This window comes from Natator depressus, chromosome 5 (genome assembly GCF_965152275.1).
Source record: "Natator depressus isolate rNatDep1 chromosome 5, rNatDep2.hap1, whole genome shotgun sequence".
Classification (NCBI taxonomy): domain Eukaryota; kingdom Metazoa; phylum Chordata; order Testudines; family Cheloniidae; genus Natator; species Natator depressus.
The window spans coordinates 3,060,498-3,073,456 of NC_134238.1; the positions used below are offsets into that span (position 1 = coordinate 3,060,498).

Below are 12,959 nucleotides of genomic sequence, written 5' to 3' on the forward strand. Positions count from 1 at the left end.
TCTTGAATTTTCCCACTGTAGAATTCCAGCTGAAAAAGTTAAAGGCAGATACTCATAGATACAGGCTCTGGCTACACTGGCACTTTACAGCGCTGCAACATTCTCGCCCAGGGGTGTGAAAAAACACCCCCCTGAGCGCAGCAAGTTACAGTGCTGTAACATGCCAGTGAAAACAATGTCCCCCGGGGAGGTGGAGTACCAGGAGCCCTCTCTCAGCACTGGCGTGTGACCACACTCGCACTTCAAAGCACTGCCGCGGGAGCACTCCCATGGCAGAGCTTTGACCTTTCGAGTGTAGCCATGCCCACAGCAAAACCCTTTGAGGCACAAGTTACATTGCCCAGAGGGAGAGATTGCCTTGGAGATGTGCTGAACTGTAACCTAAGCCTGAGTGAGAATGAGTCTGTAGTCTAGTGGTTAGGGAGTCTACCTCGGAGGCGAGAGACCTGGGTGTGACGCTGTGTAATAAGATGACCATTTATATCATTGATATTCATAGAATCATAGACTATCAGGGTTGGAAGGGACCTCAGGAGGTCATCTAGTTCAACCCCCTGCTCAATTTTGCCTCAAATCTTCTACAAAGTAGGGCATGTAAGGTGTCAGTGGAAAAATTCTGATTTGCTAAGTCTGATGATCCTGTTTATACGCATGTATCATTTTTGTATCAGAAGTTATGAATATTGGCTATGCACTGGCAACATACATACGTATTTCAGAGTAGCAGCCATGTTAGTCTGTATTCGCAAAAAGAAAAAGGAGGACTTGTGGCACCTTAGTGACTAACAAATTTATTTGAGCATAAGCTTTCATGAGCTAAAGCTCATTTCATCGGCTGCATCGTATTCCTAGGTAACACCCACCAGGTAAAATAGACATTAAGGCCAGACAGCTATCTATTGATGGCACATCAAGGACACTTAGCTCTCACAATGGGACACAGAAGAAACTCACTCCACCCAGATAGCTCTTCCTGTGGACACCTCAGCAAGAATATGGGCAATGGCTACCCCGAGAGTCATCAAGCTATGTAAGGACATGTGATATGCTCATGTAACCCTGGACTCCATCTTAGGCCAGTACCTTTCCCCAAGTAGAGACAGTACATTTCCAGGCATGTGGCAAAGGGTATAAAAGACCCTGGAGCTATCTCCATTTTGCCTCTTTCCTGCCCTGATTCTCTGGACTGGATTTACAACTAAAAGGAGCATTTTGAACTATGGACTGAAGACCTTCCAATTTTTTGGAAGTTACCAGAGAGACTTTCCAAGCCAGCAGTCTATTCCATCACTGCTGCAAACCTGATATAAGGACTTGTTAATGGTTAATAAATCATATACATACAAATAATTGCCAACTTTCTTCTTCTTTTATGATTAAACTTTAGTTTTTAGTTACTCAAGGACTGGAATCAACATGATTATGGGTAAGATCTGAGGTATATATTGACCAGGCTAAGTGGCTGATCTATTGAGATTAGAAGGACCCTATGTTTGATTAAATTGGTCTTCAGTAACCACTCATCATAGAATCCAGTATCTGGGTGGTGAAGGGCTGGAGTGTCTGAGGACACTGCATTTTTGACTTCTTGTTGACCAGTGTGGCGAGACAGAAGAAGTTTACTTTTGTTACTGGTTTGGTATGCTCCAATAAGAGAGCCACCACCAGTTTGGGGCGAGCCTGCCCTATTTCACAGGGGTTTGTCCGGAATTTGGCACTGTCAGCTGTGACCCACTGAGGCACAGGGACACTGGGTCCAGTCCCCCACTCCAATGACTCATTTAGCCAGAGCAGTTTATCAAAATGCATATTCTCCATACCTGGCTGCCCCTCGACCCACCCTTAATTCGTGGGCTAACACTGTAGGTCCATCACTGGAGAACTGGTTCTTGAGAAGGTTTTTGAATGAGGGCATTTGAAAGCAGTGCAAGAGAATCCACAGAGTGGACAGATGCGCTCTACCTGTGAAATAGTAGCTGGAAAGTCTGCAAAAGAAAAGAACGATGGTCTCCAGCGATGGTCTCCCCTCTGTTCTGCCAAGTTCATATGTCTGTGACATTTCGCCAGAATCACTGGTGGCACCTGCAATTAACATATGAGCAGATTAACAGAGGCCAGACCCGACAACAAGCAGTGTCTTACAAGGCATTTCTAATGTTACAGATAGACCATCAGTCTATCCATCCTATGTTCCTCATGGTGGTATGAGTGCCTAGGTGTCAAAGAAAAACAGTGGATACAATACCTTATGGCTGAATTCATCTCACAATATGATATAGATGAATTCATATTCCCATGAAGAGCTCATGCGGAGATTAGCGTGGTATAAACGATGGATAAAAATACTGAATGGGTTGATATCACACTCTTGTTAGGAAAAAATCAATATCTCATCATTCACCTTTGGTCAAGGGCATCAAACAGTGCAGAGGAAAAGATGCTTCTCTGATATTTCTTAAAAAGTTCATAACAACATTACCGAAGACAACATGGTGTAGCAGTCGGGTAGAGGACAGGGATTCTGCTGACTCAGGTTATATCCCTGACTCTGCCACTGACATCCTGTTTGAACAGAGTCAGTAAGGAGGAGTAACTATACTGATATTTGTAAAGGTACTATGTAAGAGCAGAATGCTATTAGTATCCTTACCAATGTGCCCTCTAATGTTTTACATCCATGTGCAGAATGAATTTTGTTATGTGCACCAATATGGAGGGGATGTGGGGCGGGGATGGGGCCGAGGGGTTTGGAATGCAGGAGAGGGCTCAGGGCTGGGGCAGAGGGTTGGGGTGTAGGGTGTGAGGGCTCCAGCTGGGGCTGTGGGCTCTGGCATGAAGCCAGAGATGAGGGGCTGGGGTGCAGGCTGCCCCAGAGCTGTGGTGGGGAGTGAAGCGCCTGTCCTCACCGCAGCCCCGCCTGCCCCAACTTGCTCCCCACCCACCCCCTACCTCTGTCCTCTCCAGGCCCTTGTGGCTGTGCCCCTGCGCAGCCTTTGATAGCCTGCTGCATGGCCATGCAGCTTAGGGGAAGCTTAGCTTGTAGCCTATTTTCAAAGCTGCAAAAAGACGTGTACACAGCAAGGTTTATAGGGTTTTGTACCTCTAGCTGCAGTTTAATTGTAACTACTATTGCCACTTTTTACCAGCACAAAGAGTATGTGTCATTTAAATGACTGCGTCGGATACCAAAAGTTTTCAAATATAACAATATCAAACAGTGCGAGCACAAAAGTGTGTGCTACCTTCAATTTGGTTGGGAATGCACTCCGTCTTAAAGATGTCGATCAAATAATCAAGCAAAATTCCGTATATCACCACAGACCAAATGCATGCAAGCCAGTAAAAAACATTGGGGGTGCGGGGGGAGGAGGAGGAAGAAGAGAGAGAAAGGAATTGAGACTCTCTACAATTTTATTCCTATTTGTCAACATTTCAAGGAAAAAAGGCTTTCCAAATTTCCAAATGTGAAAATTGACCATCTGTAGTAAGAACCTATTGCCGGTAATTTAGCTCCCTCTGCTGGTTTTACACCAGCAATGCTCTGTCCCTGAGCACATCCTGACATCAAAAGTATGAATGCCCAACCAAGCAAGCTGTTAACAGAGCAACTTTGACAAAATGCAGCTTCATTAGGAAGAGCAGGTGATAGCACACAGCTGAGTTTTCAAAAAGAAAAAGATTTGGTAGGATAAGCTAGTTTAAACTAGTTTCAGAGTAGCAGCCGTGTTAGTCTGTATCGGCAAAAAGAAAAAGGAGGACTTGTGGCACCTTAGAGACAAACAAATTTATTTGAGCATAAATTTGTTAGTCTCTAAGGTGCCACAAGAATTCCTTTTCTAGTTTAAAAGAACAGCAAATATTATAAACTTCTATACAGATATCGTTAAAGACATAAAAAGCAAACACCAGCGTTGTTGTGTGGCTTATTTATTTATTTTAAATAATCAGGTTCAGTGGAGGAGGCATCACAAAGTTCTTTTCAAATTACAGTTGATTCCATTACTCCCATTTGTGTTAGTAAACCTGCATTTGAGGAAGGATTAAAGTTTCTGGGTAAGATTTCCAGAAGCACTTGGTGTTTGCTTATCTCCCCTTCACTGAAGTCAATGGGAGAACTTCAGCAGGAGCAGAGTTAAGCCAATGCTGACTGCTTTTGAAAAATATCCCACTCTGCATGTGAGGTGCTGAGTCGCACACCTTAGCTATGTAAACCACTTGAATTCAAGTGGTAGGGCCTACACGCCAACCCTCTGCCGCAGCCCTGAGCCTCCTCCCACATTCTGAACTCCTCGGCCTCACCCCCACCACACATCACCTCCATACTGGTTCACATAAAATTAATTCTGCACATGGATGGAAAAAATTAGAGGGAACATTGGTCTTTCAAGGCTAAGGAATCTAAATATCAAGTTTCCATGATGAGATGAGAAGGTTAAGTTTAAAAACAAAATCCCACTAACTTGTAGTATTTTAAGATGTACTTATACAGTGTTTCCATCCAAGGATTTCCAAGCACTTGATAAAGAAAGCAAAATATTGTCATCTCAGTTGTACAAATGGAACAATAAATGCATAAAGAGGTTAAGTGACATACCCACGGTCACAAAGCAAGTCAGTGGCAGGGTCGGGGATATAACCCAGCTTTCCTGACTCTCAATCCAATGCCTTATTCACTACACCACACTGCCTCTGTAATTATGTTTGCTATCCTGTAAGGGACATCTCAGGCCTCTAGATGCCATCTGGGACCAACTGTTGCAGGACTTTGGAACTCCAGATTATACATTTCCAGGAACAAGTAAAAACCTAAACAATTTCCTTGGTATAGTGCCCTCCACCTGGTAATGTTAAGAGTGTTCAGATACTGTCAGGGCACAGCAGTGAGCAAGCTCCTAGGGTGAGATTTTCAGAAGTGCTCCACACTGGCATAACTCTGACCACAGACTTCACTGGGAGCAATCTCCCACTGGACTTCAATGGCAGCAGTGTCAGGTCAGCGCTGACAGCTTTTGAAAATCCCATCCCTAAAGGCCCTAGCAAGCATGAACAAGATCTCATTGGCTCGCAAGGGTATAGCGGGAAGCAGCGTAAGGGAATGGGGAGAGCTACAGAAAGGTCTAATACACAATTTCAGCCTCTTACATCTCTCCTGGGGTGTAGCTCTTCTCCATGATTTCTTTAGCTGCGTGGAGCATGCCGTCAAACATGGTCCTGATGTCTGTGTGTAGATGTGGATACATCCGGTGTTCCATTATCTTGGACTTGTTGCTTGTAATAAACTCTGACTGCCTTGAAAACGTGGAAAAAAACAGATATTAGACACCATTCAGCATCCAAAGAGAACAGGAGACTGCAAATACGCCTGTGCCTCTCTCTTCTTTGTTTGGATAGACAATCTTGCCCCATCATCCCCGTTTGAGTTTTCCTTGGTACCAGTTGTCAGGCTGCCTCTGGTGTGTCTGGGACCTCTGCTGCAATAATGCACTGGGAGTGCGGCGGTTAACCTGAGGCTGTATGTGTGTGGACACCTCTGTCATCACTAGGGATGGAACCCAGGACCTTCAGCTGCAAGAGCCCCTGTACTGCTTCAGTAAAAGGGGTTAACTCTATTAGCTGAGTAAGCCAGCTCGAATCCTCCAAGTGGACTAGCTACCAGAAGGAGACAATCATGCACATTTAGCCAGAGAGTTGCAGTGACAATTCCACTGAAGTAGGAAATCAATTCATCATCAAGAAATCCTTCTTACCTCAGTGACTTTGGAACAGCTCTGTCAGAGAAAAGCAACCAAATATACTAACCACTAACACAGCCTCAGTGAAGACTTCTCAAGGAAGGCAGGGCAAACGCTCCTTCCTCTCCTTGGAATCAGATACAATATGCTCAATGGATTAGGCCTTGAGGCAGACACTTTACCTAGTACTGTAAACTGAGCTGCTTATTTTATTTTAACTGATGTTCATATTCCCACCCACCTGAACTGGGAAGGGGACTGTAGTTGGGTGGTGGTCATCTCTCCCTCTCTGCGTCGGAAGGAGGCCACACTGCCTCACTATGCCATCGGGATCTCGGCCTAGTATTGGGGGTAATTAGCAGTTAGACATTAGTATCCCCACTGCAGTTTTTAAAAAAGGCCACCCAAAGCTATTTGTACACTGAGATGTTCCTGAGCAGAGATCTCGTGTGACTCCTGGCAAATTCCATGATTTGGACAAACTGAAAACAATGTAATGGAAAGAAAAAATACTGATAATCTTAACTAGAATGGCTCTAGTCTGTGCTACTAATTACCCCATCCTTGCCCACGAATTACCTACGGTTAACAAAAGGCCCCATCCCTGCCCATTGAAGATTAACCATGATAAGTATTCATGCTACCTGCTGCTGTATGTGGATTTGAGCAAGTCCCTGCAGTTTGGCAGCATGGTCAGGAGCAGCTGCAAAGCACACAGAACAAAACAAAAATTACTTAGTTTTTACATCCAGGAAATTTGCAGTTACCAAAGTAGAGACGACTGTGTAAGAGCATATTTAAAGTGTTTCTATTGGGATTAATTTAATACACTTCTTTGTCAGAGGAAGCACATTACAGCTCAGAATGCCCTGAAGAGAAATACTGCTCGCAACCATATCACCACTGGTTACTGCCACTTTACTGCAAAGTAAGTGAAATGCCAACATTTTAGTTGTTTGTGTACACGCTGATCAGAACCAACTGAAAACAACTTTCCAAAGTCACCCCTCTGCTGCTTCTGGGGCTGTGAGATATGGGTCCCAAGCTGAGGATTAGATGTCCAAGAGACTTGTATGAAGCATGCAACTGGATTACTATATGTGAATATTACTGATAAGCAACTGCATGGAGACTAGAGAGACCTCACCGTGCAAGGGGCAGGGATACTCAGTGAACAGGAAGCTACCCCTTAGAATGGAGACTTTCTACTGAGGTTTTTCCCTATAAGATTCTAAGGATTCTCTAAAGTGTGTATCTGTTGGCCTCCATTTTCCCTCATAATTACACTGGCTCACTGGACCAGCATCTCAGGAATATTTAACAGTCCAGCAAGTATAACATGGCTCTGGGGTCACTGAAATTCATCCTTCCTGTACAGTGGGAGTATCATAGCCAGGAGAATACATTCAAGCCCATGTTGCTGAAGAGGACAGCCATGCCACATTCTGCATTTGTTCTGCATGCTGCTGCACTGCTTTAGCCTTCTTAGACTGCAAACTCTTCAGAGCTGGAAACTCTTACAATGGTTTCCAGTTAGTTGAGGCAGACAGCTAGAGAACTTTTAAAAACAGCATTTCCACACTCTTCTCAGCACGAAAGGTAACGAAAGAGAGGCCACTGGTCTTTGCTAACATCAAGACACCAGCTATGAAAAGGCAGCTTGCAGATGAGCATGTGTTACCTTTGATGTGGCAGGCGACCAGCTTGGCTTAACAGTGAAATCCTTGCTGATCTTAAACACAAAAAAGGAGCTTACAAGAAGTGGAAGATTGGACAAATGACCAGGGAAGAGTATAAAAATATTGCTCGGGCATGCAGGAGTGAAATCCAGAAGGCCAAATCACACCTGGAGGTGCAGCTAGCAAGAGATGTTAAAAGTAACAAGAAGGGTTTCTTCAAGTATGTTAGCAACAAGAAGAAAGTCAAGGAAAGTGTGGGCCCCTTACTGAATGGGGGAGGCAACCTAGTGACAGAGGATGTGGAAAAAACTAATGTACTCAATGCTTTTTTTGCCTCTGTCTTCGCGAACAAGGTCAGCTCTCAGACTGCTGCACTGGGCAGCACAGTATGGGGAGGAGGTGACCAGTCCTCTGTGGAGAAAGAAGTGGTTAGGGACTACTTAGAAAAGTTGGACGAGCACAAGGCCATGGGGCTGGATGTGCTGCATCCGAGAGTGTTAAAGGAATTGGCGGATATGATTGCAGAGCCATTGGCCATTATCTTTGAAAACTAATGGCGATCGGGGGAGGTCCTGGACAACTGGAAAAAGGCTAATGTAGTGCCCATCTTTAAAAAAGGGAAGGAGGAGGATCCTGGGAAATACAGGCCAGTCAGCCTCACCTCAGTCCCTGGAAAAATCATGGAGCGGGTCCTCAAGGAATCAATCCTGAAGCACTTACACGAGAGGAAAGTGATCAGGAACAGTCAGCATGGATTCACAGAGCAAGTCATGCCTGACTAATCTAATTGCCTTCTATGATGAGATAACTGGCTCTGTGGATGAGGGGAAAGCAGTGGACCTGTTGTTCCTTGACTTTAGCAAAGCTTTTGACACGGTCTCCCACAGTATTCTTGCCAGTAAGTTAAAATAGTATGGGCTGGATGGACTATAAGGTGGATAGAAAGTTGGCTAGATTGTCGGGCTCAACGGGTAGTGATCAATGGCGCCATGTCTAGTTAGCAGCTGATATCAAGCGGAGTGCCCCAAGGGTCGGTCCTGGGGCCGGTTTTGTTCAATATCTTCATAAATGATCTGGAGGATGGTGTGGATTGCACCCTCAGCAAGTTTGCAGATGACACTAAACTGGGAGGAGAGGTAGATACGCTGGAGGGTAGGGATAGGATACAGAGGGCCCTAGACAAATTGGGGGATTGGGCCAAAAGAAATCTGATGAGGTTCAACAAGGACAAGTGCAGAGTCCTGCACTTAGGACGGAAGAATCTCATGCACCTCTACAGACTAGGGATCGAATGGCTAGGCAGCAGTTCAGCAGAAAAGGACTTAGGGGTTACAGTGGATGAGAAGCTGGATATGAGTCAACAGTGTGCCATTGTTGCCAAGAAGGCCAATGGCATTTTGGGCTGTATAAGTAGGGGCATTGCCAGCAGATCGAGGGATGTGATTGTTCCCCTCTATTTGACATCGGTGAGGCCTCATCTGGAGTACTGTGTCCAGTTTTGGGCCCCACACTACAAAAAGGATGTGGAAAAATTGGAAAGAGTCCAGCAGAGGGCAACAAAAATGATTAGGGGTCTGGAACACATGACTTATGAGGAGAGGCTGAGGGAACTGGGATTGTTTAGTCTGCAGAAGAGAAGAATGAGGGGGGATTTGATAGCTGCTTTCAACTACATGAAAGGGGGTTCCAAAGAGGATGGATCTAGACTGTTCTCAGTGGTACCAGATGACAGAACGAGGAGCAACGGTCTCAAGTTGCAGTGGGGGAGGTTTAGGTTGGATATTAGGAAAAACTTTTTCACTAGGAGGGTGATGAAACATTGGAATGCGTTACCTAGGGAGATGGTGGAATCTCCTTCCTTAGAAGTTTTTAAGGTCAGGCTTGACAAAGTCCTGGCTAGGATGATTTAGTTGGGGATTGGTCCTGCTTTGAGCAGGGGGTTGGACTAGATGATCTCCTGAGGTCCCTTCCAACCCTGATATTCTATGATGATTCTATGTGTGCACCATCCAAGAACGGCTGGAGGTTGTTCACCTGTTCCAGAAGGGCGGCTTGGGAAAGAATAAACTGCTCCTCTGGTTTAAAAGACAGAGAAGGAGAAGTTTAAGTCAAACACTATTTCAGCTTTCCACAGATGAGAAAAAATAACAGGTTTCAGAGTAACAGCCGTGTTAGTCTGTATTCGCAAAAAGAAAAGGAGTACTTGTGGCACCTTAGAGACTAACCAATTTATTTGAGCATAAGCTTTCGTGAGCTACAGCTCACTTCATCGGATCCGATCCATCCGATGAAGTGAGCTGTAGCTCACGAAAGCTTATGCTCAAATAAATTGGTTAGTCTCTAAGGTGCCACAAGTACTCCTTTTCTTTTTGAGAAAAAATAAGTTGATTAATTGGGCTGGTTCAGCTTTCCCTTCTCATAAGGCAATCAAACCTACATGCAGCAGAAAAACTTAACCACAATGATACTGTGGGTTACTATCGCACCTTCCAACCAACCAAGGACCTCTGTGCCTTTCGCAAACATCCCCCACCCTTTTCTGGGGTAGGTATTATCAGATAGGGAAACAGAAGCTCAAAGGCAGCACACAGTACATAAAGGGAAGAACCATGAGCAGAAGCCAGGATGTGCCTCACTGAGCTAGCAATGGAAAAAGCACGTTTTTTACTCTTTCATTGGCTCAGTTGTTGAGCCCCATTAAAAGTCAACCTCGTTCCGACCCTCCCTCACTTACACCAATAAGAATCGGGGACAACGCCACTGGAGACAATAGACTTACACATGCCTACCACAGGAGAGAGGCGACTCAGGTCCCCTGTCAGAGAGCAGAGCAGGGTTAGAAGTTCAATACTTAAACATCACAGTATATACACTTCAGTGTTCATAAGAGCAGTTTTGTTACCATAACAGTTGCTAGACTAGGGCAACAATTCCACACACCCCTTCTCCACTCCCCCCCCCCTCCGTCCCCCAAAGCTTCTGACCAAAGGCTAGACAGACTCAGAGAGAGTCAAGGTCCATTACTCATTCAGGGAAGGCCTTTGGTAGCAAGAAAAGCAAGAAAAGCACTCCTCATGCAGGAACTAGCTCCGCGGTGCCAGTTGCATTCCAAGTGCTTGCCAGGGTGCCAGAGACTGGGGACTGAACCAGGCTTGTTCTTCCCTGTACAATTCATACTGTAGTTTCTCCAGTTCTGATCTTTTACTGAAGCATTGGCCAGTTTACAGGGAAAGATGAGAAGCCAAATGAGGCATTTCTGCCCTAAGCCCATGATTAAAAGAGAGATGGAAAGGTGCATTCAATTATGATCTCCCTCACCCTGCTTGTCTTGAGAGCTTTTGGGGAATGAGCATACTCCTTTCATTTCATGACGTGCCTGTTAAGATGAACTGCAGTTTCATGGCATCGGGAACAATTCGATCAATGTACTGAGGATCCAGGTATTTTATTAAATCTTCAACTAAGATCAGAAGTAGGTTACAGGGAGGGAGAGAGAAGTGATTAGTTCTGGAAGTACTGCCAGTCGCAACTTCCTACTTACAACAAGATTTTGCTAAGAAAAATCAGCAGCTATATTATTTCTACGGTACCATGAACTTTCACAGCATTTTACAGACCACCTGAATGACATACTCTGCCTCAAAGAGCTTACAAATCTGAGCTGACTAACTAGTTTAGACAACAATCCGGATGTACAAAGATGCAGAGGCATCCTCAGTGGGGGATCGGAGAGGAATGGCTGTTGACTCAACAGTACAAAGTCGCTGCTGCACCAAGCCTGTAAGTTTCCTTGTTTGATTTTATTTTAAAGAAGTGTGTACACACATGGCCCAACACCAATAGGCACCCATTATTTACACAAGGTCCACTAACCTGCTAAGTATTACATTAGACAATTTTAAATTCAACTGCAGAGGTCACAGTTCATTCTTTAAAGGGAAGGCACAGAGTGCTCCCTTTCCATCATGTGGCCTGCTACTTCTCCTGCCCTCTGAAATGTCTTTCCTTTACACACGCAAGTCTTGCTTTCTGAAGCTGGCCGAGGGTGTGCTGAAGTGGCACCACTACGTCCTCTCCAGGCACAGCATGCCGTTTCTGCGACATCTCTCCTCTGATACAAAAATCCCAAGGTTGCTTGCAATCAGAGTTGTCCTTGATAGACACAGCGGGGAGTAATAAGCTCCAATACCAGTGAGAAGTCAAAGCCCATGATTTTCTACAGGTAGACATACACTGAACATGTACTACCCCTTGCTGATGACACCAGGCCTGATGGGCTGCAAATTTCTAGGGGGATCTGATCACAGTGGGTAGAATGCACAGTCCTAGGGAAGGAATAAAGCTGAAACCTTAGGTTTTAGATCTCTGATAATGGAACAGAAACCAAAGTAGATGCCTTACTCTCACAAGGTACACCCCACTCAAGAGAGACACAAGCTTGTCTACTCAGTCATAATTAGCTCCTTGGGAGGCAAAGGAAGGTTGTTTTTAAACCCACTGCAAAACACACCTCAAATGATCTCAGACAGGCCACCCAACAAGACCACCACATAAAATACAATTTGGATCTAAATCCTGGAGGTAAAAAGCCACAACACACAAATGCTGGATGAATACTTACTTTTCTTATACAACATTTTAATCTCCTCTCTTTTGCTTGCAATGTTCCCCAAAGCCACCTGAACTTTCACCAAACCATCTGCTGCCTAGAAGGTAAGAGATGGTATAAACCAAACAGGGATTAAGTGACACTTCTATGATCCCACAACTAAACTGTCAGGAACAGACCAGCAGTGACAGGAGAGAAAATATCTATTTAAAACGGATGAATGCATCCGATGAAGTGAGCTGTAGCTCACGAAAGCTTATGCTCATATAAATTGGTTAGTCTCTAAGGTGCCACAAGTCCTCCTGTTCTTTTTGCGAACACAGACTAACACGGCTGCTGCTCTGAAACCTATTTAAAACGGTTTCAGTTACTAACATTCACAGGCAGCATATTTCAAGGAGCTGCCCGAATGGTCACGTGACGTTATGAGGGGCTGCTAAACAGAGCCCGTGTTGTACCCCAGAGGGGGCGGCAATTCAGAAGTAAATGAAGCAGCCCCGAGCCAGGCAGCCCGTCGGGGCACTGGGACAAAAGGTCCCGCACTAGTCCTGCCCGCCGTGCAGGGCCTGCCCCCCCGGCCCGGCCCGGCCCCCCCGGCCCGGGAGCGCTCTGCCGGCCGGGGAGCATCGCTCGGGGCAGGAGTGGAGCGAGCAAGGCCGCTGGAGAAGAACCCGCAGCCGGGGGGGGGGGGGGGCATGGCCTCGCTGCTGAAGGAACCAACAGCCAAAGCTTGGCGCCCCCCCGGGCCCAATCCCCGCCCAGCCCCCCCCCAGGGCCGATTCCCGCCCCCTCCCCCGGGCCCAATCCCCGCCTCCCCCACGAGCCCCCGGCGCTGCTGCCGGGCAATGCGGAGGCTGGAGCCACCCGCCCCTGGAGCGGCGCGAAGCCCCGAGCCGCAGGGTCCGCGCGGGCCCAGCCCTGGGGCCCTGGATGGTCCCC

General features: G+C 46.0%; 1 protein-coding gene across 4 annotated transcripts; it reads right to left on the minus strand.

The window, feature by feature from the left end:
* Positions 1 to 1,962: 1,962 nt before the first annotated feature.
* Positions 1,963 to 12,593, minus strand: DCTN3 (dynactin subunit 3). 4 transcript variants are annotated; one of them, XM_074952251.1, is made up of 7 exons: positions 12,033 to 12,593; positions 10,788 to 10,871; positions 10,146 to 10,226; positions 6,377 to 6,435; positions 5,974 to 6,071; positions 5,143 to 5,285; positions 1,963 to 2,082 (listed from the first exon to the last, which is right to left on the minus strand). In XM_074952251.1, exons 1-5 carry the CDS (start codon positions 12,046 to 12,048, stop codon positions 6,051 to 6,053), a joined length of 261 nt encoding a protein of 86 aa, XP_074808352.1. In that variant the 5' UTR covers positions 12,049 to 12,593; the 3' UTR covers positions 1,963 to 2,082; positions 5,143 to 5,285; positions 5,974 to 6,050. The 4 variants fall into 4 exon arrangements, with proteins under 4 accessions (XP_074808352.1, XP_074808351.1, XP_074808348.1 ...); XM_074952250.1 differs by having other exon boundaries at positions 5,143 to 5,289; positions 12,033 to 12,586; XM_074952247.1 differs by lacking the exon at positions 5,974 to 6,071 and having other exon boundaries at positions 5,143 to 5,289; positions 12,033 to 12,592.
* Between the last annotated feature and the right edge of the window lie 366 nt (positions 12,594 to 12,959).